This window comes from Mustela nigripes, chromosome 8, assembly GCF_022355385.1.
Source record: "Mustela nigripes isolate SB6536 chromosome 8, MUSNIG.SB6536, whole genome shotgun sequence".
NCBI lineage: Eukaryota > Metazoa > Chordata > Mammalia > Carnivora > Mustelidae > Mustela > Mustela nigripes.
The window spans coordinates 6,216,664-6,241,432 of NC_081564.1; the positions used below are offsets into that span (position 1 = coordinate 6,216,664).

Below are 24,769 nucleotides of genomic sequence, written 5' to 3' on the forward strand. Positions count from 1 at the left end.
AGCCCCCCCTAAGCCTCGTGAACTAGAAGTGGCATCTGGGCAGATACATTTTGACTACCAGAACCAGGGTTTTGGTTTCGATGTGAGGAAAGCCACACCCCTGAGAGTACGTGTCACGTGTGTCCTGTCAGCTCACAATGACTGGTGACGATAGTCCCGTAAGCCCTGCTGGCAGAGGAGGAAGCAGAGAAGCAGAGAGCCCCCCCACCCCCCCCCACCCCCGCTCCTGCAGCAGGGGGCAGGGGCGTGTCCTCAGACGGTCTCTTCCATGTGGGACCCACGGGTGCCATGCCTGAGGCCTTGGCCCAGGACTTGGGGGTCCGAGACAGTCCGGGCTGAAAGAGGGCGCCCTCCAGGGAGCACAGGGTGGAGGGATTTAGGAAGGACTGTGGGGGAGGCAGAGTGGCCTGAGCCAGGAGGAGGGTCACAGAGACCCTTGGAAAGCTGCTCCGCTTTCTCTAGGAAAGTGGAAGATCCATGCCCCGAGACCTGGTGACATCCCTCCCAGGTTTGCCCCCAAGAGAAACTCTTGTACACGTTCCAGAATGTTCAGAGCAGCAGATCTGTAAAAGCTAAAGTGGACAGACAGTGAAAGTGAGCCAAAGGCCCAAGGACAAAAGAAGGAATAAGCAAAATGGTGTTGCAAACAAGTAAATACCAGACAGCAGCAAACCTGAAACCCACCCAGAGAGAACCCCACAGGTGTTAGGAAAAGACACGGCCACGTGACATGTCCACGTAAACATCAGCAACACTCACGACAGCCCAAAGTGCCATGTGGAAAATCACGTGTGGGCTGCAGGAGAGGAAAGTCAGTGACACACAGAAGTGAGGCTGGGTGGGGCGGGAGGCGAGGGCATCCAGGAGGGCCGTCCCAGGGCTCCCTGCCGCTGCTGGCGGCTGTTCCCTCCCGGGTCGGCGTGGCTAGGGATGATGCTCTTTTTCTTCTTAATGTTTTCCTAGCGAGCTTTATCGAGGCCTAATTTTGCATTACCATGCACTTCACCCCTTGCAAGAGGACAGTTCTTTAAGTGGCAGTGTTCAGAGTCGTGCACACGGTTCTAGAACATTCTGTCCTCCCCAGTCTTTTGTTCATGTTCACAGTCACCCCCACGCCCACCCCCAGCCCCAGGCAACCCCCCTCTGCCTTCTGTCCCCAAAGTTCTTTTATTATCTTTTATACCTTGAAAGCAGTTTCATTTTCGTTATTTGGCTTGCCTGGCATAGTCTTCTATGTCTTACTTTGTCTTATTTTGTATCTTATTTTATATGTATATATGCTCTATTTGAGAGAAGAGACCAACCCAGTTTGCACTGGAACTTGATTTCCATGTGAAAATTCGATAGCAAAAGTGTACTAGACACTGACAGGAGACAGTGAGGGGGTCTTCCCTCCAGCGCCCCCGGGGCAGGAATCCCTCCAAAATTCATCTTGGCTTTTGAGCAGCCACATTCCCTCACGAGGCCCCTTTGCTCCAATTGTAGAACCTCATGAGGCCATCTGTGAGCCAGACCCCTCAGTGGCAGATGGGGAAACTGAGGCACAGGGCAGGGGACAGTGATTTGCCCACAATCCCACGCCCAGCCCTAGGACCTAACGCTGCCCCTCTCTCCTGTCCCTCCTGTCTCCCTACCCCCCGCCCCCCAACCACCGCCTGGGGGCAGGCCTGCGGAAGGTGATGGTGAGGGCCCACAGGCAGGCCTGGTGCTGGCAGGACGAGTGGTACGGGCTGAACATGGAGAACATCCGGGAGCTGGAGAAGGAGGCGCAGCTCATGCTGTCCCGCAAGATGGCCCAGTTCAGCGAAGATGGCGAGGAGGCTGCAGAGCTGGCCGAGGACGAGGCCGGCCAGGCCCAGCTGCCCGGGGATGCCGCCCAGCCCAGCAGTGGCAGTGGCGGGGAGCCCCTGGCGGGCCGGGGCCTCAAGAAACAGTGGTCCACGTCCTCCAAGTCCTCACGGTCCTCCAAGCGGGGAGGTGAGCCCCCGGGGGCACATAGCGCCGCCTTTCTCCAGGCTGGGGGGGTGGGTCTCTCTGCCTTCCCCCAGTGTACCCCAGGGACAGCCCTCACCCCCGTCCGCGGCAGCCGGTTGCTGCCACTGCCAGGTAATTCTGACTCCGGACAGGGACTCTTGCTTCCCAACCTGTGGGCCACACCGGTGGGGAGTCAGAACCATTCCCTGCCCGCAGCGCCGCAGCTCAGAGTGCGCCCAGGCTGCCTCCCCCCCGCAGCAGGTGCCCCCAGACGCCCCTACAAGGGCTGCAAGGACTGCAGCTCTGAGCAGCCGGTGTCCCCAGCAGGAGAGGGAGTCTGGGTGGGTTCCCCCAGCATGCCCAGGAGGGGTCTCTGCTCCTGGGGCAGCAGCCAGGCTGGAGAAGCCAAAAGAACCTTTAGAGCCTGAGAAAGACCTTTCCCGGGAGAACTTCGGCCGAAGTGCGGTGGCGGTTTGGAAAAACCAGGGTATCCTGTTTATAGCCAGGAGTCTCCACTCAAACCCAGCGTCCCCACACCGGGCTGGCCTGTGTGTGTGCCGAGGGGCTCTGTGGATGTCCCTACCATACCTTTTATGTCCCTCACCTCCTGGAGTGCCCCACAGCCTTACCGGCTCTGCTGCAGGAGGATTTCAGGGGCTCCCCCGCCCCGTGCAGAGGGCTGTTGAGAGCACGGGAGTGGCCCCAGGCCTGTGTGCCTGCAGGTCCCAGCCTTAACCCCAGTACACTCCCAGTTCCTGGTCCTCCCTGGGACATAACTGCTTTGTGCCAGGCGGGCTGGGAGGGACCTTCTTGAAAGTTCCAGGAGCTTCCCCCGCTCCCTTCTCCCTTCTCCCCTGAGCCCTCCTGGCCCTGCTCTGCCACCGGCTCCTCTGTCCCCCGCCCCCATTCGGCTGGCTGGCCGGTCAGCCTGCGGTTTTGCCTTCCAGCCAGCCCCTCCCGCCACAGCATCTCCGAGTGGAGAATGCAGAGTATTGCCCGGGACTCCGACGAGAGCTCAGACGACGAGTATTTCGACGCTCATGGTAGGTGGCTCTTCCCCAGGGGACCGGAGGGAAGAGCTGAGAGGGTCTGGGCAGAGGGAGAGAGGAAGCCGCCAGGAGGCGGGGCCACTGCCAGGCTGTAGGATGGACTGACGCAGACGGGGCTTTGTGCCACCTGTGAGTTTCTTTCCAGAAGACTCTTTACAGAAGCACGGCCTCTTACGAGTTCCTAAATCTCTGTAACGACCTTGTTTTCTTCTTGGGTTAATGGACGTCCAGCTCCCGTAGAAACCTTATTAGCAAATGCAAACCAGCAGGAAATAGGCGAAATGGCCCATTTTCCCACCAATCCCCAAATAAACACGGTGACACACAGCCTCCTGAATCACCCACCTTTGCTGGGGAGACGGGGGTCCCGTTGGCCCTCGAACAACACGGGTTTGCACACGGCACGGGTCCACATACACGTGGATTTTTTTTGGATAAGTACCATACCGTAAATGTATTTTCCTTTATGATTTTCTGAATGACGTTGTGTTTTCTCTAGCTTGTTTTGTTGTAAGAATACGGTGTATCACATACATGACATACAAAATCTGTGTTAATTGGCTCTTTATGTTATCGGTTCTGCTTCTGGTCAACATAGGCTATAAATAGTTAAGTTTCTGGGGAATCAAGTTTGATGTGGATTTTTGACTGGGGGCGGGGGCCGGGGGTAAGGGGCTAGCGCCCCAGCCCCTGTGTTGTTCAAGGGTCAACTTCACTAAAACACTCACTTGCTTCCCACCCTGGCCCTTCCTCTCCACTGGCAGACCGGTCTGTGGAGACAGGTTTCCAGCTTGTCGTTTACAAAGCAAGACACAGGCTCGGAGGGGACAGGGACTTGTCCACAGACACTAAGCAGGACCGAGGCAGGCTGCAGGGCTGGGGGAGGGGGCCGGTGCCCACCGGGACAGCCACCTCCCACCCAGCAGCGCCCCAGACTGCGGTCCTCAGAGAAGCAGAAACAAGGCCGTCTGTGTAGATGTTGAAACAGTCAGGAATGTTAGCTGATGAGCGGCGAGACAAAACGCGGTCCGTCCTTGTAGGGAAATAGGATTCAGCCGTAGAACGGACTGAGCCATGGACCCCTGCCAGTCCGGGCAATATGGCAGTAGAGCACGCGGGGAAAGAAGCCAAACACAAAAGACCCCACGTTGTATGATTCCCTTCTGTGGGATGTCCAGGACCGGCCCATCCCTAGAGACTGGAAGTGGCTCCGTGGTCACCAGCACCTGGGTAGGGGGACAGGGAGCGACTGCTGACGGGGGCAAGGTTTCCATTTGGGGAGCTGGAGATGCTCCGGAACCAGGCAGAGGTGGTGGTTGTACAGCACTGGGAACGAACGGAAGGCTGCCTTCAAGTGGTTAAGTGGTGAATTTTATGTTACGGGAACATTATCACAGTTTTTAGAAAAGGTCAGGCCGAAGCTCCATGGGTGTCGGTCAGCTGTTCGTCCTGCTAAGGAAGGGGGGTGGAAGCGAGCTCAGAGGCATCCACAGGCCAGAGAGCCGCGGGAACGCCCGGAGTGGCCCCACGAGGCCCCGCACCTCCCAGCCAGGCCTCCTCGCGCCCCTCGGGCCCTGCCCTCCGGTGGGTGCCGAAGCCCTGCTCTCTCCTCCCCAGAGGACCTGTCCGACTCAGAGGAGATATTCCCCAAGGACATCACCAAGTGGAACTCCAATGATCTCATGGACAAGATCGAAAGCCCTGAGCCAGAGGATTCACAGGGTACCCGAGTGGGGGGCGGTGGGGTGCTTCAGTATCTGGGGAGCGGGCTGTGGGGACCAGGCCCCTCCTCTCCGACCCAGCTGCTGTGCGGTGCTGGGCATCCGAGGGTCCCGCTTGTCTGGGTCGCAGCATCTGTCCCGTGGGCTCACAGCTCCCCTACTTCCGTGTTGCAGATGGTCTCTACCGCCAGAGCGCCCCTGAATTCAGGGTGGCCTCCAGCGTGGAGCAGCTGAACATCATCGAGGTGGGTGCCTGGGCAGGGGCAGAGGTCCGGGGGGCTATGCTGCCCACGGCCCCCCGGGCTGCAGGGGGCGGGGGCTGAGCTCAAAGGACAGGTCCCGTGGGGTGCAGAGGCAGACCTCGGCGCCCACCGCCTCACGTCCTCGTTGGCCTAGGCGCCATCACAGAGAGGCCTGGGGGCCCCTTTACTCCCTGCCCCGACGTCCCTGAGAACCAAGAAGGACTGCAGACAGCCCCCAAAGAAGGCCTTGACCCAGCTCCACCCATGGAGAGTGAAAGGAGAAACTGGCAAATTCCAGACCAAAAAAAAGATGTTCACCTTGTACCCAGCCTTTCTGCATTTGCTGAAGAATATAAGATGGAAGTGGGGCATGCAAAAGCCGTCTAGGCAGAACTGAGCGGCAGCCGCCCCGCAGGGGCCTCGGGGGGCCCTCAGCGTCCAATAAAGCTATCTTGGCAGAGCGCCTGTGTCCGCTTCGGGGGTTCTTTGCACAGGGCTCGGGCCCCTTCTCCTCCTCCAGCTGTGGGCGGTCAGAGCTGTTTGCACTGGGGCTGTCATGCTGTGGTCACCGCACGGCTCTCGCCCCACGCTGCCCAAGGTGGAAACAGCACCTCCAGGAACTCGGGACCCCTGGGGAGCTCGGACCAACTGCCAGGGAGGAGAAGTAGCGTCCACACCACCCTCCCCAACTTGGGGTTTTCTACTCTGGGTCCAGGGTCAACGTGGGCTTTTCTAGAAGGCAAAGTGGGACGAGAGGAGTTGATTTCCAGTGGCCGGTTAATGGCAACATAAAGCATACTGAGCCCCCTCCCCACCTAGGGCGCACACAGCTCTGACGGCCCTCCGGAGGGGCAGAAGGGGCCTTGGGCTCTAGGTCTGGCTCGGGACGTGTGTGGGAACCCAGCACCGGTTCTGGGCACGGCCATCCAGAGTCAGATCCCTTTGCTTGCAATAGCCCCCAAACCGGAGCCTCCCCTACCCAGCCTTGGTGGGGGGGGGGGGTACGGCTTTATGGAGACACTGATGGGGACCCCCTGGCTCTCCAGAGCTGGCCCCATGGCTCCCACGCCCACTGCTGCATTGTACCTCCCCCAGGGTCTGTTCCTACAGGGTTTGAGTCGAGTCTTGGGTGGGGTGTGCCCTAGGGTTAGGCACGTATGGGAGCAGAGCCGTGTCTCTAGTTGGCCTCCGGGAGTCCCCAAACAGTCCCAGCCTCCAGTGCTGGGTCGCAGGAGACAGGCACCGGCCTCTCACTGCCCACCCCTTGCCCGTCTTGGGTTTCTGAAGACCGCTGGACTCCACCTCCCTAAGTGGGTGATGGTGAGGCTGCCCTGAGACATTCCTTCCTTGAGCCCCTGGCCTGGCCTGTTGATAAGCCCTTGAGGCAATGTGGCAGCTCCTCCCGCGCTCCTCCCGGCCCGCTGGTCCAGGGAGCTGGGGGCCCCACCCTGCCCTGCCCGGGCTGTGAATTCATTCCTGCCCAGGCCGGCCAGCCATGGTCAGCCTTCCTGTGCGGACAGGAATCATCGCCAGGCTCGGCCAGGTCTGTGATCCTGCCCAAACTCCCGTTGCCCACAACTGGCCAATGACCGGCCTCATCCCAATCTTGCCTTGGCTCCAGACCCTGTACTGCCCACCAGCCTCTCTCATTCGCTGCTCCGTGGCTCCTGGACCGGCCCCGTTCCCTTGTGTTTCCCGGCAGCCTCACCAGCCCCTGGGTCCAGACCCCGTTCTGCCCACCCCCCACCTAAGCTCTGTGTTGGCACTTGGGGCTCATTGCTGCCCCTGCCTACACGCCATCCTATGGCCCAGTTCAGGGCCATTTGTCCTCACATGGACCTTCCAGATGGTTTTGGTCCCCTGCTTGTCCCCCACACGCCTGGACATAATAGGGACATGGCACATACTCTCCAGTGGCCTCTCCTGGGCCCTGGTCCTAGCTCCCGCAGGCACACAATGTAAGTTAAGGTGGAGAAAGGCCCCTGGGGATGCAGCTACAGCTGGGGTTGGCAGGATAACACTGAATCGGTGGCAGAAACTCTGGGTTCCGGGGCAGCTTGGCACTGATGTGCTGTGTGACATTGGACAAGTCTCTCAGTCTCTCTGGGCCACGCCCACCTCAGCTGTAGATAGAATAGTTCCAACCCCGTGCAAATGTGTACAAGTCTCGGGTCTCACTGTGACCTCACATGCAGGCCTGACCAGCAGGAGGTAGGGTCCTTAACCCCTCCTGAATTAGGGTGGTTCAGGCAGGTGCACCTACATCCCCTCCCTGCTCTAAGATGCTTGGAGACCTTGGTCTTAGAGTCCGGGAACGGCAGCACCGGGAACAGAAGGGAAGCCCGGTATAGATGAGGGGTGAGCTCAGAGCTGCAGGCCCTGTGCCCAAAATCACGGCCGGCCCAGGCTGAGGCTGCCCTGGGGCGCAGACACATGGAGGGCAGGCAGGCTCCAGAGCCTCACATAGAGCACCCCTGAATTCAGGGTGGCATCCGGTGGGAAACTGAACATCACCAAGGTGGGTGCTCAGGCGGGCAGAGGGCCCCTCGCCAAGGCTGGAAACTGCCACCTGGCCCCTGATGGAAAGTGGAAACTGAGGGGGGGTGGGCAGAGCTGCTCGTGGAGAGGGAGAGGAACCATCTTGGCCTCCCCAGGGGAAGGGGTTGAGGCTGCCCACACCAGGCCCTGTAGCTGAGGAACTGAACTGGGACTTCAGAGAGGGAGCATTGGGCCAGATCACCGCCCCCCCCCCCCCCCGGGGTGACACGGGCCCAGCAAGGAGCTGAGTCCCCGTGGAGTTGACGCCCTGCCAACCCGTGCAGGACGAGGTCAGCCCACCCCTGGCCGCGCCGGCCTCCAAGATCCACGTGCTGCTGCTGGTGCTGCACGGAGGCACTATCCTGGACACGGGCGCTGGGGACCCCAGCTCCAAGCAGGGCGACACCAACACCATCGCCACCGTGTTCGACACCGTCATGCGCGTGCACTACCCCAGCGCCCTGGGCCGCCTTGCCATCCGCCTGGTGCCCTGCCCACCCATCTGCTCAGATGCCTTTGCCCTCGTCTCCAAGTGAGTGCCTGGGACCCAGACCACCCATCCCAAAGCACCTGGCCCCTAGGGTCAGGCTGCTCCCCTAGCCTCAGGACCCCCATCTAGGTGTCCACACTTACCATCCAGCCCATTCTGTCCAGAGGCAACAAAACCTATGCAGATGGTTGGGCTTACAGAGGAGGGGCCCCAGGCCCAAGGCTGAGCCTCAGTTTCCCTATCTGAGGTGTGGGGCTGTTGACCTGCCCCTGAGATGCAAGGCTTTACTCCCCAGCTCTGTTACCCAGTCTTCCAGGGCCTGGCCCAGAAGCGACCCCATGAGGTTGGCCCTGTCACAGCTGAGGCTCTCCAGTGGCAGGCCTGCTGCCCTGTCAGGGAGGGGCCCCTGAGGCTAAGCTGAGCCACCTGCTCTCTCCTGACCGGGCCCCCTCCCCCAGCCTTAGCCCCTACAGCCACGATGAAGGCTGTCTGTCCAGTAGCCAGGACCACATCCCCCTGGCTGCCCTGCCCCTGCTGGCCACCTCCTCACCCCAGTACCAGGAGGCGATCGCCGCAGTGATCCAGCGGGCCAACCTTGCCTATGGGGACTTCATCAAGTCCCAGGAGGGCATGACCTTCAATGGGCAGGTGAGTGGTGGGGCGGGAGAAGGGCAGATGAGCCCCACGGGGTGGGGGGGATACCCCCCCAGTTGGGCCCCAGCAAGCGGGGCAGGCACTCAGCCTCCAGAGCCTCTCCGCCTCCAGGTCTGCTTGATTGGGGACTGCGTCGGGGGCATCTTGGCGTTCGACGCCTTGTGCCAGGGCAACCAGCCGGTGTCCGAGAGTCAGAGCAGCAGCCGCCGGGGCAGCGTGGCCAGTGTGCAGGTACCATGCCCATTGCCCCCAGAGTGGGGGCATCTTCAGCACCAACCTGCTAGCCCCACACCTCCCCCAGGCAAGGGAAAGGAAGGGCGGAGGTTGTCAGCACAGGTACCCAGAGCCGACGGGGCGGGTGCACGGGGCCGGTGAGCTGCTACGGTGGGACCGAGCCTGGAGCCCATGAGGCTTCAGCGGGCGGTGGAGGAGGGTCTGCACCGTAGGGAGCAAGGATCTAGCCCTAAGAGGTGCAGCGGGCAGCCCCTCTGAGCGTCCCAGCAGGAGGGGATCTGAGATCCCTCTGCTGCCCAGCAGCACATGGCCTGGGGTCAGGGGGCTGTGCAAGACTGCGAGGTCGCTGAGAGGTCCCAAAGACTCGGGCGGCCCATTCAGGCAGGAATGGAGGCTGTTGGGACTCAGCCAGCGGGCTGGGGGGACAGGGCTTCCCCTCCCTGGCGTGGGTGAGAGGCCAGCTGGGCAGGGGGCAGTGGCCTTGGAGTCGAGAAGGAGAAGACCGAAGCCAAGCCCAGGTCGGTGGCCACCGGGCAGTGAACCCCCATGGGGCTGTTCCAGGACACTGACCTGCTGTCCCCCGGGACCCTGGCCAATGCGGCCCAGGGCGGCAGCGGCAGCCTGGAGAGCAGTCGGCACCTTAGCCGCAGCAACGTGGATCTCCCCCGAAGCAATGGTGTCGAAGACCCCAAGAGGCAGCTGCCCCGAAAGAGGAGCGACTCGTCCACCTACGAGCTGGACACCATCCAGCAGCACCAGGCCTTCCTGTCCAGGTGCTTGGGGCAAGCGGGGCCCCCAGGTCCGACCCTGAGGCCCATGGCCAGGGGACGGGGGAACCTTAAGAGAGAGGGATGCCTCAGAATTGGGAACATAAACCTCGAGGGCTGACGTGAGGGTAGTGGGATGCCCGGGCTGGGCCCACGGCTCTTTGGTCAGGAGAAGGTGGCCTGTTGGGTGCCGCTAGGATCTTGTACACACCGAGGGCCATCTTGAGCCCAAGGGAACAGCTCGTCCAGGATGGGGCAGAGTTGGGGGGCAGAACCCATCGGGGACATCTATTCTAAAGGCAGTGGCACCCCGAGAGAGGTTGGGACTGGCTGTCACCAGAGGTGTCCCAGCAGGTACTGGGCAGCCACATCTGCAGGAGAGTTCAGGGGCTGAGCCTCGTGTGGGCCTGATGACCCCTGGGGGGTGCTTCCTTTGGGAGGCTGAGAGCTAGCCAGGGGTATGGTGTGACCTCACGAGGCCCCCATCCGCAGCCTCCATGCCAGTGTGCTGAGGAACGAGCCCAGCTCCCGCCGTTCGAGCAGCTCCACCATGCTGGACGGCACAGGGGCTGTGGGGAAGTTCGACTTTGAGATTGCAGACCTTTTCCTCTTCGGGTGCCCGCTGGGGCTCGTCCTGGCCTTGAGGAAGACCGTCATCCCTGCCCTGGATGGTGAGAGCTCTGCGGGGGCAGGACAGGGCAGGGGGTATATGAACCGGGTAGAGGGTCTCAGTGGACCCTGACCACAAGGCCGTGGCCACATCCCAGGCCCCTTCCTGCATCAGCCTCACTTCTGCCCTCCCCAGACGGGCCCGCTGCTCTCTTTTGCTCCTATTCCCGCAGCTCAGACTGTGGCCCCAATCTCTGGGCTCCTGTTCTTCCGTTTCATCTTCCAAGCACCTCTGGGTGCTGAGGTCCAGAAGGGAAGGGCTGCTCTGGTATCAGACGGACATAGACCCAGTCTCCCGGGCCCGAAGTCTTCCCATAAGGAAGAGATGGAAGCCAGACACCCCCAAATCCTCCCAGGTGCCTGGCTTCCCAGTCCCAGAAGGGCTGTGGTCACGCTGCCCCAGAGACCCTCATCAAGGCCACAGGGACAGGGGGGTGTGACATGTCGCTGAGCAGCCTGTCAGAGCAGCAGTCCCTGCAAGGTGCCTCCCCAGATCAGCCAGTGTGGCCCAGAGAGCCCCAGTGTCCTTACAGGGGCCGTGCAGGGCCCATGTTACATCCCCAGGTTACAGAGCGAGAAACTAAGGCTTAGATTGGTGTGGACACTTGCCCAAGAGCAAGTCAGAGGTGGCTTGTACAGAAGCAGAGACTTAGGGACCGTGCTGTTTGGCAACATCATCTGTAATCATGAGACACCAGAACCGCTGTCAGCAGTCTGCAGAGAGCCGCTGGCTGGCTAAATCCCGGCCCGGCCCACCACGGAGGACACCCAGGGCCCAAGATGGGTCCGTGGGACTTGCAGGGCTGAAATGAAGGACACCCACATTTTTGTGTTCTTGGGGGAGGAGGGGAGATTCAGAAGTATGGCAGTTCCTACATGTGTGTTTAAAGGTGAGACATCTACTACTCCTCCTTACGCTTAGGGTCCCCGGTCCCCCAGCAACTGTGACCCGCTCGGAGAGCAGCCCCATCGCACAGCCTACGGCCCCACCCTGCTTGGTTTAAAACAAATTTGGTTAATAAAAAGACATATACCAAACCAGAGAGAGGAGCTTTCGGAGCCCCCCCTCCGCCCCCCCCGCCCCATAGACCCGGCCTCCTCAGGGCTCTGCCATGCCCCTCCCTGCCCCCCCGCCCCCACCCCCAGTCTTCCAGCTGCGGCCAGCCTGCCAGCAAGTCTACAACCTCTTCCACCCCGCCGACCCGTCCGCCTCCCGCCTGGAGCCGCTGCTGGAGCGGAGATTCCACGCCCTGCCCCCTTCCAGCATCCCTCGCTACCAGCGCTACCCGCTGGGGGACGGCTGCTCCACGCTGCTGGGTGAGAGGCCCTGGGGTGGGGCGCAGGGTTGGGGGGTGGCCTAGGGCCCCGGCCGGGCTGGAAGGGGCAGCCTGCACTGAGCTCCTCTGGGAAGCTGGGTGCCTGGTGTGGGTCCGGGATGCATCAGCCAAGGGGGTCAGGGCCTCACCCCAGGTGCGGGAGTGGGGGACAGACCGGGATGAGGACCCCCTCCCCGCTGTGAGGACCCATCACGACAGTGGGTGGCGACGGGGTTCAGAGCAGGGAACTTGTGTGGGGGCTGCTGCCCATCGCCCACTCTTGGCCCTTCCCGGGAAGCCCCCATCCACACCCCTGTCCTCGAGTGTGTCCTGGAGTCCTGTCACGTCCTGGTCCTCAAGGAACCCCCCCCCCCCCACCGTGTCCGTGTCGGAGGAACGTGTCTGGACTGCCCATGCGAGTGTCTGTTCTTGTCCTCTGTTCTCTCCCGTCTGCCTCCAGTCGAGACAGTGCAGAGAAACCCCGAGCTGGTCCTGGAGGGTGGGCCCCTGGCCCCTCTCCCCGCAGGGGACGGCTTCCTGGAAACCAGTATCCCCGTTCCCGCGCTCACCTGGCAAGACGGGCCCCGTCCGAGCCCGGGCTGTGCTGAGTGTGTGTAACACCCCCGTTCGTGGTGGCGTCTGCTTCGCTGGCTGACCGCTGGTCCTCAGGGACTTCCCGTGCCCTCCTTGGCCACTTGGAGTCTGTGGGACAGCGGTGTCCCATGGAGACCAGACAGGACAAGTCCTAGGGATCGGGCCTTCCGCACCTCCTCTCTGTGCACCGAGAGCCTGGGAGCTCAGAGGGCAGAGCGGCTGTCCTGGGGTCACCTAGCACGGGTGTGAGTCCAAAGGCTCTGTCTCCCATTTGTGAGGCTGGAGGGGACGGCTAGGAGAGGGGTGAGGCCCAACCATCATCCCACCTGCTCTGCTAGAGAAGCTTCCAGTCCCGGTGAGGGGGTCATCCAGAGTCCCACTCCTTCCCTGCCTGAGGGGGTCCAGGCCCCTCATGTACCCACCAGCACGGGGTCCTGGAGCCGAGCCCCCACTCTCCCTGCTCTGCCCTGGCCCAGTCACACCCTCGGCACCTGCTTTGTCCCCAGACGCCCATTCGAAGCTGGTTCGGTATGGCCCGTGTGAGGGACAGGCAGGGAGGGGCTTGCCTCGCCCTTAGCATCCCCCAGAGACTGCTGCAGGCCCTCCTGTTAGCACCCCCAAACCCAGCTACAACGCCCTGCGGGTCAGGCCTGCTAGGCGGAGCCCAGGAGGCTGGGGGGGCTAGGAGATCAGGAGCTGTGAGCTGGGTCAGATGGGTGGCCAGGGGGGGCGTGAGCCTGGCCGCCTTGCCTCCCTGCCTACTGTGTCTGTGTTGGTCTGTCTGTCCGGCCCTGCCCCAGCCCTCCCTTCTCTCCCACCTCAGCTCCGTGCCCTGCCCTCTCGGCCCTGAGCAGGCAGACCCCGGGCATGCTTGGTCCCCCCCTCACTGCCAGCTGTGCTCCGATGCCACCGCTCGCCTGCAGGTGGAGGGGTCGGCCACGGCTCCAGCCCACCCTGCCCAGGGCACGCTGGGCCCTACCTCCTGCTGCTCAGGGGGCCGCGGGGCTGGGCTGGGGGCCTGCTCTTACCCAGGTCTCCGGTTCCTGTCCACCTGCAGCAGACGCACTCCAGACCCACAACACAGTCTTTCAAGAGCACGCGGCCCCCTCCTCGCCAGGCGCAGCACCCGCCCCCCGAGGCTTCCGCCGAGCCAGTGAGATCAGCATTGCCAGCCAGGTGTCGGGCATGGCCGAGAGCTACACAGCGTCCAGCATTGCCCAGAGTGAGTGCTGCGGTGGCCTGCCTGTCTGTCGTCGCAGGGGGTCTGCACTATGCACTACCCTCTCCGCCCCTCCCCCAGCCCTGCCAGCTTCCGGGGTGGTTGGCGGTGTCTGGAGACAGCTGGGGAAGGCATTACTGGCAAGAGGTGGCTAGTGACCGGGGTCTCCTCGACACCCACAACGGCTCCAAATGTCCAGAGAGGACCCTGGAGGGAGGGAGTGTTCGAAGGGGTGGCCCAGCAGGGCCAAGTCCAGGCAGGAGGCGATGGGCCTGGGAGGAGGGGTCCTAGCCCCCGCTCAGGGAAGGGGGGTGTAGTGGGGACATTCCCCCTGAGGAGGAAGCCGTGGGCTGTTTCTGGACAAGCAGCCCGACCCCGATGAGCCGGAGAGCAGCTGAGGGGAGCCAGGGAGGCAAGACCTCAGCATGGCCTCCGTCGCTGCTTGGCTTCTCCGAAGCTTCTCAGCAGCTACAAGCAGAGCCCAGGTCAGCCCCTTGCCGGGGCCCAGGGCCAGCTGCCCCCTCCGTCCTCCCAGACCACGTGACCGGCTGCCTCTGGCTGCACCTGAGCTGAGGCCGGCATGAGTATCCTTCCGTGGGGAAGGCCGGGGCGCCTGGCCCTCTCCCCAGCGCCCTTCCTGGCCTGTGGTGGCACGCCGGTGGTCCCAGCACGGCTGACCCCGCCCCGTTGTTTCGCTTCTCAGAGGCCCCGGTGTCGCTCAGCCATACCCCCAGCGTCCGGCGCCTGTCGCAGCTCGCCCTGCCCCACCCACCCCCCACTACCCCGGGGCCCCCCCTACAGGCCGGGCAGGCGAGCCCCAGCCTGGAGCGGGCGCCTCGCCTCCCTGACTTGGACACCAGAGAAGGTACCGGGTGTCACACGGCCTCCGTCCACACACGCTGTCCTCCCGTAATGAGGGTCCCTCACCATTTCCAGGCACATCTCACCATCACGCCCTGCCCGCTGAAGCCTAACCAGGGAGCTAGAGACTCGGGCTGGGAGGGTGCAGACCCGGGGAGGCGGCGGACAGGGTGGAGTTGGCTGGAGGTTGAGGACCACGGGATTGTGCGAGCAGGCCTTGGGCAGAAGCGGGGAGAGCCCTGGCCCCCACCAGACATCACTCAGAGCAGCTCCCGCGTGCGGCCATCAGAAAGGCACATTTTTTTTTTAAGATTTCTTATTTATTTATTTGACCGAGAGAGAGATCACAGGTGGGCAAAGAGGCAGGCAGAGAGAGAGGGGGAAGCAGACTCCTCGCTGAGCAGAGAGCCTGATGCGGGGCTTGATCCCAAGACCCTGGGATCATGACCTGAACCAAAGGCAGAGGCTTAACCCACTGAGCCACCCAGGCACCCCAGAAAGGCACTTTTGAACCCTTACCTGGAGCTAGGGTGGTTTCCCAGCCTGGAGTGGGAGCCTGGATTTGCACCCAGGCCTTGACACTTGCCCTGCAGGTGCTGAGGGGCCTTGCCTTGGGGTTCACCCCGACATAACCTGTCACCAGCCTGAGGCCTGCAGGGCAGATGGGGGGCAGGAGAGGTCTGGAGAGGATGTGACAGGGCTCAGGGCAGGGGATCAGGATCTGCCACAGAACCAGGGAGAAGCCTGCCTTCCAACAGGGATCGTGCCCTCTCCCTAACCACACCCTCCTTCCTCACAGCCTGCATGCTCTCCAGAGCCTCCCCACCCTCATCCCCAGGCCTGCTGGCTGCTTGCTCGCTCTCCTGGGGTCCTGGGCCTTCCCTGCTCCCTCCTGTCACCCGGCCAGGGAGGAGGCCTGCTTTGGCTGCAGCCCCTGTCCCCTGGTCAGAGGAGGGTCTAGCCTTTCGGCTGAGCAGAGCCCGAGGGGCCTGGTGCCCTCCGAGGGGCAGCTGGTCAAGCCCCCCCACCCACCCCGGCAGTTGCAGCAAAGTGGTGGGGCCAGAAGCGGATCGACTACGCCCTGTACTGCCCCGACGCGCTGACAGCCTTCCCCACGGTGGCTCTGCCGCACCTCTTCCACGCCAGCTACTGGGAGTCAACAGACGTGGTCTCCTTCCTGCTGAGACAGGTACCCAGGGGCCCACCGCCCGCTGCCCCCAGGCCCCCACAGGGACCAGGTGATGACACTGCTGACAGGGCCCCTTTCGTAGCGAGGAGGGCAGTGGGGGTTCCCAGAGGGAGCAGCATGGGGGAGCCCGGGCAGTTGGGGGCAAATGCGCACATTCACGAGACATGTGACTTTGGGGGGGACCAGCGGGGGGGACCACAGTGGGTTGAAGAGTGTCCCCCGACCCCTCACAGGCTCCCGTTTCTGGCTCTGAGGGCCGCTGGCTTCCCCTTCCTAGAACAAGCAGCCCCAGGCTTGAGATGGCCCGTGACCCGCTTCTTGCCCTCACAGGTCATGAGGCACGACAGTTCGAGCATCTTGGAGCTGGATGGCAAGGAGGTTTCGGTGTTCACCCCCTCCAAGCCAAGAGAGAAGTGGCAGCGCAAGAGGACCCATGTGAAACTGCGGGTGAGGGGGCCCCACAGCCACTGTCCTGCTGAGCCCTCACAAGACACCCTGCCACAGCCGAGGAGACCGAGTCACAGAGACACATGCTGTCTTACTCAACCCTCGGGCTGTGGGGTTGGAGCTAGTTCCCCTTCTCTAGACTGCGCGGGGCACCAAGGCCGGGTAGGTCACGTGGCTAAGCCGAACTTGAGCCTACGCCTTCCGACATCAAGCCTGTGCTCACCCACCAGGCCCAGGAGATCCTAGCTGTCCTTCCCTCCCCTCCCCTGACCCGCCTCGCTCCTCCTGTCCCCAGAACGTGACCGCCAACCACCGGATCAATGACGCAGTCGCCAACGAGGATGGCCCGCAGGTTCTCACGGGCCGGTTCATGTACGGGCCCCTGGACATGGTCACTCTGACGGGGGAGAAGGTGAGGACCCGGGGAGGTTGCAGAAGCCCCTGCCTGGCCTCCCACTGGCTGGGGAGTGCAGGCTCAGGAGGCCAGGGGCCCGCCCCTTCCTGACCAGCCCGCCTGGCTCCCAGGTGGACGTGCACATCATGACGCAGCCGCCCTCAGGCGAGTGGCTGTACCTGGACACTCTGGTGACCAACAGCAGCGGGCGGGTGTCCTACACCATCCCTGAGTCCCACCGGCTGGGTGTGGGCGTCTACCCCATCAAGATGGTGGTCAGGTGAGCGCCTCTGGGGAGGGAGCGGGCCAGGCCGGCCACCTCTAGAGTGGGAAGGAGTTGATCTGGTGGGTTCTAACACGCTCGCCTTCCCAGGGGAGACCACACGTTTGCGGACAGCTACATCACCGTGCTGCCCAAGGGCACGGAGTTCGTGGTCTTCAGTATTGACGGCTCCTTTGCTGCCAGTGTGTCCATCATGGGCAGCGACCCCAAAGTGCGGGCCGGGGCCGTGGATGTGGTGCGGTGAGTGACCCCGAAGGGCACGCTGGGCGGGCGTGGGGGTGGGAAGCTCCTGGGGACGGCTTTGGGACACTTGGCAGAGGCCCACGGAGTCAGCACTGCCACGAACTCACAGTATGACCCCTTGATGCGGATGCCTCCGCTCCTCACCCGAGCAGCGAGGCTCCTGAGGAGGCCGGTGACCGCTGCTGTAGAGGGCACCCACGGGGACCCGGCGGCCTGGCTGGCTGTCCTCACAGTGGCTGCTGCTTCTGCTGAGCCCAATCGGAGACACGCTCTCCGACGGCCCAAGTAGAAAGTGGCGGGGTTGGACAACGGGTGGCTCAGGAGAGAGGCCGGGGCGGCAGTGGGACAACCCAGGCCTCCCCCCTCTCCCCCAGGCACTGGCAGGACCTGGGCTACCTCATCATCTATGTGACGGGCCGGCCTGACATGCAGAAGCAGCGGGTGGTGGCGTGGCTGGCCCAACACAACTTCCCCCACGGCGTGGTGTCCTTCTGCGACGGTCTGGTGCACGACCCACTGCGGCACAAGGCCAACTTCCTGAAGCTGCTTATCTCCGAGGTAGGTCCCCGGTGGGAGGGGGCAGGGCCGCGGGGGGGGGGGGGGGGGGGGCGGGCTGGGGGTGGGAGGGCCGTGCCCGTGCCCACGCCAGTCTCCCCCACAGCTGCACCTGCGCGTGCATGCAGCCTACGGCTCCACCAAGGACGTGGCGGTCTACAGCTCCATCAGCCTGTCCCCCATGCAGATCTACATCGTGGGCCGGCCCACCAAGAAGCTGCAGCAGCAGTGCCAGGTGAGCGGGCCGGGTGGGCCAGGCGGGGGCTGGGCGGGCGGCCCTGGAGCCACGGCCGTGACCGCCCCCTCCCTCCCCGCCCTGCCCCGCAGTTCATCACGGACGGCTACGCGGCTCACCTGGCCCAGCTCAAGTACAACCACCGGGCGCGGCCGGCCCGCAACGCCGCCACCCGCATGGCGCTGCGGAAGGGCAGCTTCGGCCTGCCGGGCCAGGGCGATTTCCTGCGCTCCCGGAACCACCTGCTCCGCACCATCTCGGCCCAGCCCAGCGGGCCCGGCCACCGGCACGATCGGACGCAGAGCCAGGCGGACAGCGAGCAGCGGGGCCAGCGCAGCATGAGCGTGGCGGCAGGCTGCTGGGGCCGCACCATGGCCGGCCGGCCGGAGCCCGGGGCTGCCGCGGGCCCCAAGTAGGACCCCGTGGGTGAGGCGCTGTGGTCTCCATGGTGCTAGGCCAGGGCGGCCGGCCCTGCCAGGAGGCCTGATGGGCACACAGTGTCGGCTGGAGACAAGCTTGTCCCAGGGCCTGGCGGAGGACATAGGCCGTGCCACACAGCCTTCCCAGCCCTGCCTCATGTCCTAGGATCTGAGGGGTTCCAGCTTGCAGGAAGACCTGTCCCAGGATGACAGAGGGACCAGGACTCCCCACGCGGACTGGCCCGGAAGACACTCCTAGACACTCGTCCTGCATTGACCTCCCAGCATCCCAATGCCAGGCCTGGGCCCGGGCCCAGCCCGCCACCTCCCATCCACTAGCTCACCCTGACACCCAGGTCCTCTCCCACTCGGTCGCAGCTCCAGCGGGGGACAGCCTGCTTCTTGTTAACTCGAGTTACTCAACTGTTCAACCTCACTGGTTTTGCACTGGTTTTTGAGAGTGGAGATCCATTCCCATCTCCTGTGGCTACAGACATGCATGAAAAGCCAACCTTCGCCGGTCTGGGACCTGCTGCCACACAGAAGGCTCCAGGGCGGCAAACGCTTGTGCAAGCAGGAGAGAAAGGCCATATCTTCATTTCCGCAGCTCCGCCTGGCCCGCCAGCGCTGTGGCAGCCCCCGACCCCCGCCTACCTGTCCACCTGCCCCACCTGGAACCCAGTGCGCGCGAGGCTGCTGAGGCCCAGAGCCGGCTCCCCGGAAGCCACGCCTTGGGCTCCTGGGCCCGGCCGGACCAGCCTCCTCTTCCACACCTCGCCTGACGTCGGTCAAGGCCGCGGCCTTGCTCTCCTGCGTTTCTACACCTTTCTACTTCTCCAATCTGATTTCTATGAGGTTTTTTTAAACGAGCAATCCTTGGCTGCTTCCTTTTCTTAACTCTTTCAGTACCAAGCGCAGCCCCTCCACGTGAGAACACCCAGCACTGTGACAGAGTCCAGCCTGGTTCTGGGTCCCGGGGCCCTGGCCCCCCGCCCACGCAGCTGGGCGTGGGGTCCCCGCCTCACCCGACCCCCATTAATTCCACTGAATTTCTACTCTGGGGTGAGTGGGGCACACACTTAGGTTTTTTTAATGCCAATTCCGTTTTGATGCCGAATCTAAGAAGCCACAACTTGCTTCGTTAGCTTAAGGGCAGGCAGCCACGACGCCATTCCCCTCCTGGTAAGGACCGCGCTGTCCTGCAGGCCGGGGCCGAGCATCGGCCCTTCCTCCCCAGAAGCGACCGCGATCTCGGCCGTGGCGCTCGGCCCCAGGCGGCCCTTCTGCGGCTTCCCTCCACCTTCTCTGTAAGGTGGGGGAGCCTGGCCAGGCCCCGACTCTGAGAAGCTGCTGCTGACCTGGATACAGCCTCGGCCTCACGGGCTGGGGCAGGGAGGCCCACGGATGGATGCTGACATTCTCCCGTGTGTAGATATGTACAGCCAAAGGGTCATGTAAATGTTCCGCGAAAGTGGGTCTACACAGAGTGAAAGCTATTTATTTTGTGCAGAGAAAAACTTCTGGAGGGTTAGGACCTTCAGGGTTTGTTCATATTTAAGATGTAGCTTTTTGTTTTTGTTCCAGGCGTTATGTATAAAGCAACGATTATTTTATGGACCAAGTTTTAATGTAAGTGTTGCCATGGAAGTACAATACCTGACCCCCGTGCCCCCGGCGGGAAACCGCTCGGCCCGACAATCACAGCCCGGCGAGGGGCCCCTGCGGCCAGTGCCTCCTCCTCTGTCGGTCCCACCTCGCCCCATCTTGCCTACCGCCTCGGGGACCAGCCATCCGGAGACGCACCTGGAAGAGTCTCGGGCCCGCCTGCAATAAAGGCTGGGAGGCCTCCTGGCCCGGGGAGGCTGCGAGGGCAGTGGGCTCGGCCTCTCCCAGCCGGCAGCTGCCCCGAGCTCCGCGCTCCCCGCCCGCCTGCCCAGCTGCCAGCCATGCCAAGGACAACAGCAATAGTCCCCTGGGCCTCTCCCAGCGGCTCTCAGCCATAGATGGTGAGATGGGCAGCCCACCCTCCCCACTGATGTCTCTCTTCTATATCCAGGTCTGCTTCCTGCCTCCCTTAAGATTCCTTTTGGCACATTCTCTTCTTAAGGAAGCACCAGTTTTTCAGAAACTAAGAGAGGGAGGGCAGAGTCCTTTAAAAATACCAAAAATGTTTACAGTGTTGGGTGCTGAGCCGCAGGGCTCAGGCCTGACCAGTCGTAACCAAAGGGTGAGGCAGGCCTTGCTGACTGCCGCCCCCACCCCAGGCCTGTTGGAGGAGAAGCCTTAGTCCCACTCCCAACCCCAGCCCCAGGACTGAGCCTCAGCCCACCACCCCACATCCAAGCACCTGCCTTCTCTTTGATTTCTAAAGAGGGATTCAGCAGAGACCCCACGCCCAAGTTTCCCAGCTCCGTCTGAGCTGCCCATCTGCCCGCCTGCCCGCCCTGTCGCCGTCGTCACGTCTCGGCCCCCTCCTGTCTCTGTCTGGGCCACGTGTGAGCAGCGTCCTGACTCGCCCCATCCGCCCTTGCTACCCCTGCACCTTCGGGCCTCAGTGTGCTCTGTATAGTGTCATTGTCTGTTACACCGATTAAAGAAGCAGGAAGGCTTCCTTCCGGGTCTCTTTACTGCACCAGCAAACAGAACACCGGCTGGGGATGGGGGTCCAAGACGGGGGCATAGCCTGTGCTGGAGCTAAAGCTGCGGCAGCGAGAGTACGTCTTTCCCAGTAAACAAGGCCCACTACACTTGCCTTCATACAGACACGCTCACACAAGCCTCACCCTGCCCCGGGCCTCCTTCCAGCCCCTTCCTAGACACAAACTCCCGTTCATCCTCACAGCGACCAGTGAGGTGGGTGCGGAAAGCCTCTCTGCTTCACAGAGGCCGCAGCTTTTCACCTGGGCCAGGACCCCCACCCCGGCCGCCCGACCCCAGCACCAGCACCCTGAACAGGTGGCATCTGCAGGATAAAGGGCACAGGACGCAGTCTGCCCCCGAGTCTGAGGGCATCGGGCTCAAGAGCCAAGTCTGGGTTTAGGATGCAGCTGGGGCGAGTGCAGCGTCTGGTCGAGGCAGGCTAAGCTGGGGATGAGCAAGGCAAAGGTGGCCGGCGCGAGGGCACATCCCGCCTTTCCCCAAAAACCCCTGGAGCCCTTGTTTTACTTCTGGAGGCTGGAGGCCTCCCTTCAGCACAAAAACCAACATTAACAAAGTTTCCAGCCAGGGAACATTTAATATTTGGGAAGTTATGCTCTTTCGGGAGATGGGGGAACTGATTAGGCCAGTGACCCTGTCTTCTACCCCCGGATCTGAGAGGAGGCCGGGCCAGAGGCCGGTCCACAGGAGGAAAGACAAGCACCCTGGTGCCCACTCTGAAGCCAGCCTCCAGGCCAGGCCATCAAAATGAGCCAGCAGGGCCCTCAGGGTAGCAGCCCAGCTCGCATCTGGAAGGCCAGGCCATCCCCTCGGGTGGCTTGCTAGAGAAGAAAGCGCACAGAAGGGGACACATCAGAAACAGAGCTGGGCATGGACCCCGGGGAAAGGGGCGACACCAACCTTGTTGATCTCTCTGTGTCGTTCCTTCGTCACAATTTCCTCTAAGACCTCACCATCTCCCTTAATGAGCCTGGGGGAGGAGGGGAGAGGGGGCTGAGCCTCCAAGGCCAGAGCAACAGAACCAGACCCACCTGGCAAAGAGATGCCAGGCCTCAGGCCCCCACTCCCTTGAGCAGGGGGAACCTAGGCGCTCCCACTCCTCCCCATCTCCCGCCCTTGGGGCAGTGACAAAGGCAGCTGGGTAGGCTCTGCCATCAGACCGGCCAACCGGCTCTTTGAAGACACCGCTCATGGCCCTTGCAAACCCGCAGTTGCTTGCTCTGGACGATAAAGAACAGCCTAGGGAGTCCCATAAATGAGTAACTACTCTTCTCTGGTCTCTGGCTTTTGAGCACAGCAGCCATCGGCCCTCCTCCTGAGTGTGCAGAGCGTGTGGGGCTGAGCTGCGCCAAGACTCCCCACCTGGTGCGTCCTGTCTCTGGGTCCACCACCTTCCGGATAATGCTCTGCCGGGCATCCCACTCCTCCTTGGTCATGGGCTTCATGGCCTGGATGCGGGACTTCTGTTCATCCGTCAGGACTGCAAGGAGAGATGGCAGGGAGTGGGCGGTTGGGTCTCGGGGAGGGGACCCTTCCCCTCCTGCACGCCGGACAGCAGCGTACCTGGCCCATCCTCTTCCTCCTCAGCCGATCTGTGCCACTGGTCGAGCGAGGGTCCCGGCAGAGCCTCGCCCTGCTGCAGCTTTACCTCCTCCTTGCTTTTCTTCTTCAACTTCTTCTTCCTTTTCTTCTTCTTCTTCTTCCTCTTCTTGTCCTTGTGCTTCCCCCGCTTCTTCCGGCCATCACTGGAGGAAGAGGAGGAGGACGAAGAGGAAGAAGAGCTAGAAGAACTGGAAGAAGAGGAGGAGGAGCTGGACCGTGGTCTCCTCCGGGCCTTGTGCTTGCTTCTCTCTGTGATGCAGGGAGAAGGTGAGGCTGGAAGGCCAGGAGGGGAAGAAGTAAACCTTTACCCCCTGGCTCTGGCCTGTGGCAGGCTTAGAGGGACGACGGAGGGTTGAGACCCTCCAGGGGTCTCTGCCTTCCAGAGCAGGGATCAGCACTCTCTGGAGAGGCGCCTTCTGGGCATCACCCAGCCACCCAGGAGCAGGGCAGCCAGCCCCCAGATCTCAGCTCCAGCTGCACAAAAAGCATCATTACGTGCTCCCTTCAATCCATACCCAAAGAGCCGGACCAGCCTCTGGAATCTGAGCGTCTTTCCCAGACATCCAGGTCCTGCGCTCTGCAAACCTCTACGGCTCACTGCGATGTCCCCACAGCCATCCCGGGAAGCCCGCCCAGCTGCCTGCGGCTTCCTCCCTCAAGTTCCCACACCCCTTTCCCGTTCCCTCCGGTCCTCACCCTCCACCCCAGAGGAGGTGTTGCTGGCCTTGTGGTCTTGGGATCTAGAAGCCGAGCAGCTCCGAGCAGCGTCCTTACTGCTCTTCTTCCTTCTCTTTTCCGACCCGCGGCCCCGGGACCGGCTTCGGCTCTTGGAGCGCTTGCGAGAGCTGACGTGAGCCATAGCGCCGCGGGCTGGAGACGGGGAGACACGCTCGAACTGGGGCTCACACAGCCGGCCCCCAGACTGCGCTCGGAGGGCGGCTCTTCTCGGGGGCCCAGTGCCCATCACCACCCAGGGCAGGGACCGAGGGGGTCCGCGGCCACCGCACGATCCGCCCCCAGCCCCGGGGACCCCAGACCCTGCGCAGACACCCGGGGCCTCGGCCCCTTTAAGGACCCGCCCCCGCCCGGCCGCTCCACGCCTGCGCACGGCCGCCCCACGCCTGGACGCTCGGGCGCCCCTAGGAGCTGCCGCGGTCCTCAGCCGCCAGGTGCGTCCCGAGTCCTTCCCCGCGCTCCTACCCTCCACCCCCGCGCTCTCCGCGGCCTCGCCGCCCTAGGGAAGGTCCCCGCAGCCGCTCTGTCCCCTCCTCAACCGCCCATCTGGCGGGACCGTCGGGCCCGCACCACGCCTTCGCGTGAGGAAGCGGCGGCGAGGGGACTTCCGGCCGGGGCCGTGCTCGGAGAGGCCGTCCGGCTGGGAAGCGAGGCGCTGCCGCCTTTAGTCCTGAGGCCCCGGGTTCCGTTTCCAGGGCAGCCCGAGAAACGGAGGCTGGCTCTCCGACCTCCCGAAGAGGAGGCGCGTGCGAGGCGGCGCGTACTCCCCGGCCTCTGCCGCTGCCCTGTCCCGGTCTCCGACCGCCCTCCCTCGCGGCCGCAGCACCTGGGGGGCCTGCCCACCTGCCCCCCCCAGCGGGCTGCGAGCGCCCTGGTCCTTGCCGCGTTCCCACCTAGGGACAGAGCCAGGGCGGGACCCCTGCAGCCTGTGTCCCGAGTGGGCAGCTGACGCTCTGCTGCTGATTTTGCCCGTGTGGAACGGGGCCTGGTGTTCCACATCCTCCCTCCCCCCCAGGAAAGCCAGAGCTCTGATTTACAAACGAAACCCCCGGTGTGCAAACGTACAACCCGAACCGGGCACGGCTGCACTCTTCACCCAGGTTGGGGGCTGCCCGGTCGCAAATGTCTCATCAGTAATGACAGCAGACACGGAGGGCTGTTACAGAGGACTTTATGAACGTTAACTCATTTGACTCTCACAGTAGCTTTGGGCGAGAGGTTCTTTCCAGGGGAGGAAACTGAGGCACAAAGAGGTCACGTGGCTGTCCCACGTCACACCGTTGGAAGCGGCAGAATCAGAATTTGAGCCCAGGCAGGCTGGCTCGAGCACCTGCTCCTGACACCCCTCTGTGCTAAGCCCTCAGCACCAACTACAAGTTGCTGCTGGTGATTCTCCCAAATCCCCTTCAGAGCCAGATGTGCTCCACCCCCACTGTGGTGTCTGCGGATTCACATCTGTGCTCTTCTCTGGGAGGTTCCCTTGGCCACTGGGCGCCACCGTGCCGTGGAGATGGATGCCGCTTCCCCACCCGCCCAGCCCATCCTCCCCTAACTGATGCAGGCCGCCGGCTGCTAGTGTCAGGCTCCAGAGCACTCCGTGGGATTGGGCCGAGGCTGGATGCCCTTGGAAACCACCTCCTGGCCCAGCTCCTTCCTGCCCTGTCCTTCCCTCACGCCCTTC

The 24,769-nt window shown here is 63.0% G+C and overlaps 3 protein-coding genes across 16 annotated transcripts in view; 2 read left to right on the forward strand and 1 right to left on the reverse strand.

Annotated features, from left to right (window-relative positions):
• PITPNM2 (phosphatidylinositol transfer protein membrane associated 2) overlaps window positions 1-19,710 on the forward strand; it is a 102,877-nt gene extending 83,167 nt beyond the window's left edge. For 5 of the 13 annotated variants that reach the window (XM_059408286.1, XM_059408288.1, XM_059408299.1 and 2 more), the window contains 21 exons: window positions 1,666-1,977; window positions 2,922-3,017; window positions 4,641-4,745; window positions 4,919-4,989; window positions 7,809-8,056; window positions 8,473-8,662; window positions 8,780-8,899; window positions 9,464-9,675; window positions 10,162-10,340; window positions 11,485-11,655; window positions 12,115-12,264; window positions 13,306-13,470; window positions 14,171-14,332; window positions 15,369-15,517; window positions 15,848-15,964; window positions 16,260-16,376; window positions 16,490-16,638; window positions 16,732-16,881; window positions 17,259-17,442; window positions 17,546-17,674; window positions 17,767-19,710. In XM_059408286.1, coding sequence (XP_059264269.1) covers window positions 1,666-1,977; window positions 2,922-3,017; window positions 4,641-4,745; window positions 4,919-4,989; window positions 7,809-8,056; window positions 8,473-8,662; window positions 8,780-8,899; window positions 9,464-9,675; window positions 10,162-10,340; window positions 11,485-11,655; window positions 12,115-12,264; window positions 13,306-13,470; window positions 14,171-14,332; window positions 15,369-15,517; window positions 15,848-15,964; window positions 16,260-16,376; window positions 16,490-16,638; window positions 16,732-16,881; window positions 17,259-17,442; window positions 17,546-17,674; window positions 17,767-18,090 — 3,500 coding nt within the window. In that variant the 3' untranslated portion in view covers window positions 18,091-19,710. The remainder of the gene's footprint in view (window positions 1-1,665; window positions 1,978-2,921; window positions 3,018-4,640; window positions 4,746-4,918; window positions 4,990-7,808; window positions 8,057-8,472; window positions 8,663-8,779; window positions 8,900-9,463; window positions 9,676-10,161; window positions 10,341-11,484; window positions 11,656-12,114; window positions 12,265-13,305; window positions 13,471-14,170; window positions 14,333-15,368; window positions 15,518-15,847; window positions 15,965-16,259; window positions 16,377-16,489; window positions 16,639-16,731; window positions 16,882-17,258; window positions 17,443-17,545; window positions 17,675-17,766) is intronic. The other 8 variants (XM_059408291.1, XM_059408296.1, XM_059408290.1 and 5 more) reach the window with 5 other exon arrangements.
• On the reverse strand, window positions 19,660-23,664 carry ARL6IP4 (ADP ribosylation factor like GTPase 6 interacting protein 4). 2 transcript variants are annotated; one of them, XM_059408309.1, is made up of 6 exons: window positions 23,554-23,664; window positions 23,050-23,223; window positions 22,315-22,602; window positions 22,114-22,231; window positions 21,652-21,721; window positions 19,660-21,572 (listed from the first exon to the last, which is right to left on the reverse strand). In XM_059408309.1, exons 2-6 carry the CDS (start codon window positions 23,210-23,212, stop codon window positions 21,516-21,518), a joined length of 696 nt encoding a protein of 231 aa, XP_059264292.1. In that variant the 5' UTR covers window positions 23,213-23,223; window positions 23,554-23,664; the 3' UTR covers window positions 19,660-21,515. The 2 variants fall into 2 exon arrangements, with proteins under 2 accessions (XP_059264292.1, XP_059264291.1); XM_059408308.1 differs by having other exon boundaries at window positions 22,315-22,626.
• ABCB9 (ATP binding cassette subfamily B member 9) overlaps window positions 23,230-24,769 on the forward strand; it is a 41,990-nt gene continuing 40,450 nt past the window's right edge. Inside the window, exon 1 of the mRNA XM_059408301.1 lies at window positions 23,230-23,522. The gene's annotated coding sequence lies outside the window, so the exon portion shown is untranslated. The remainder of the gene's footprint in view (window positions 23,523-24,769) is intronic.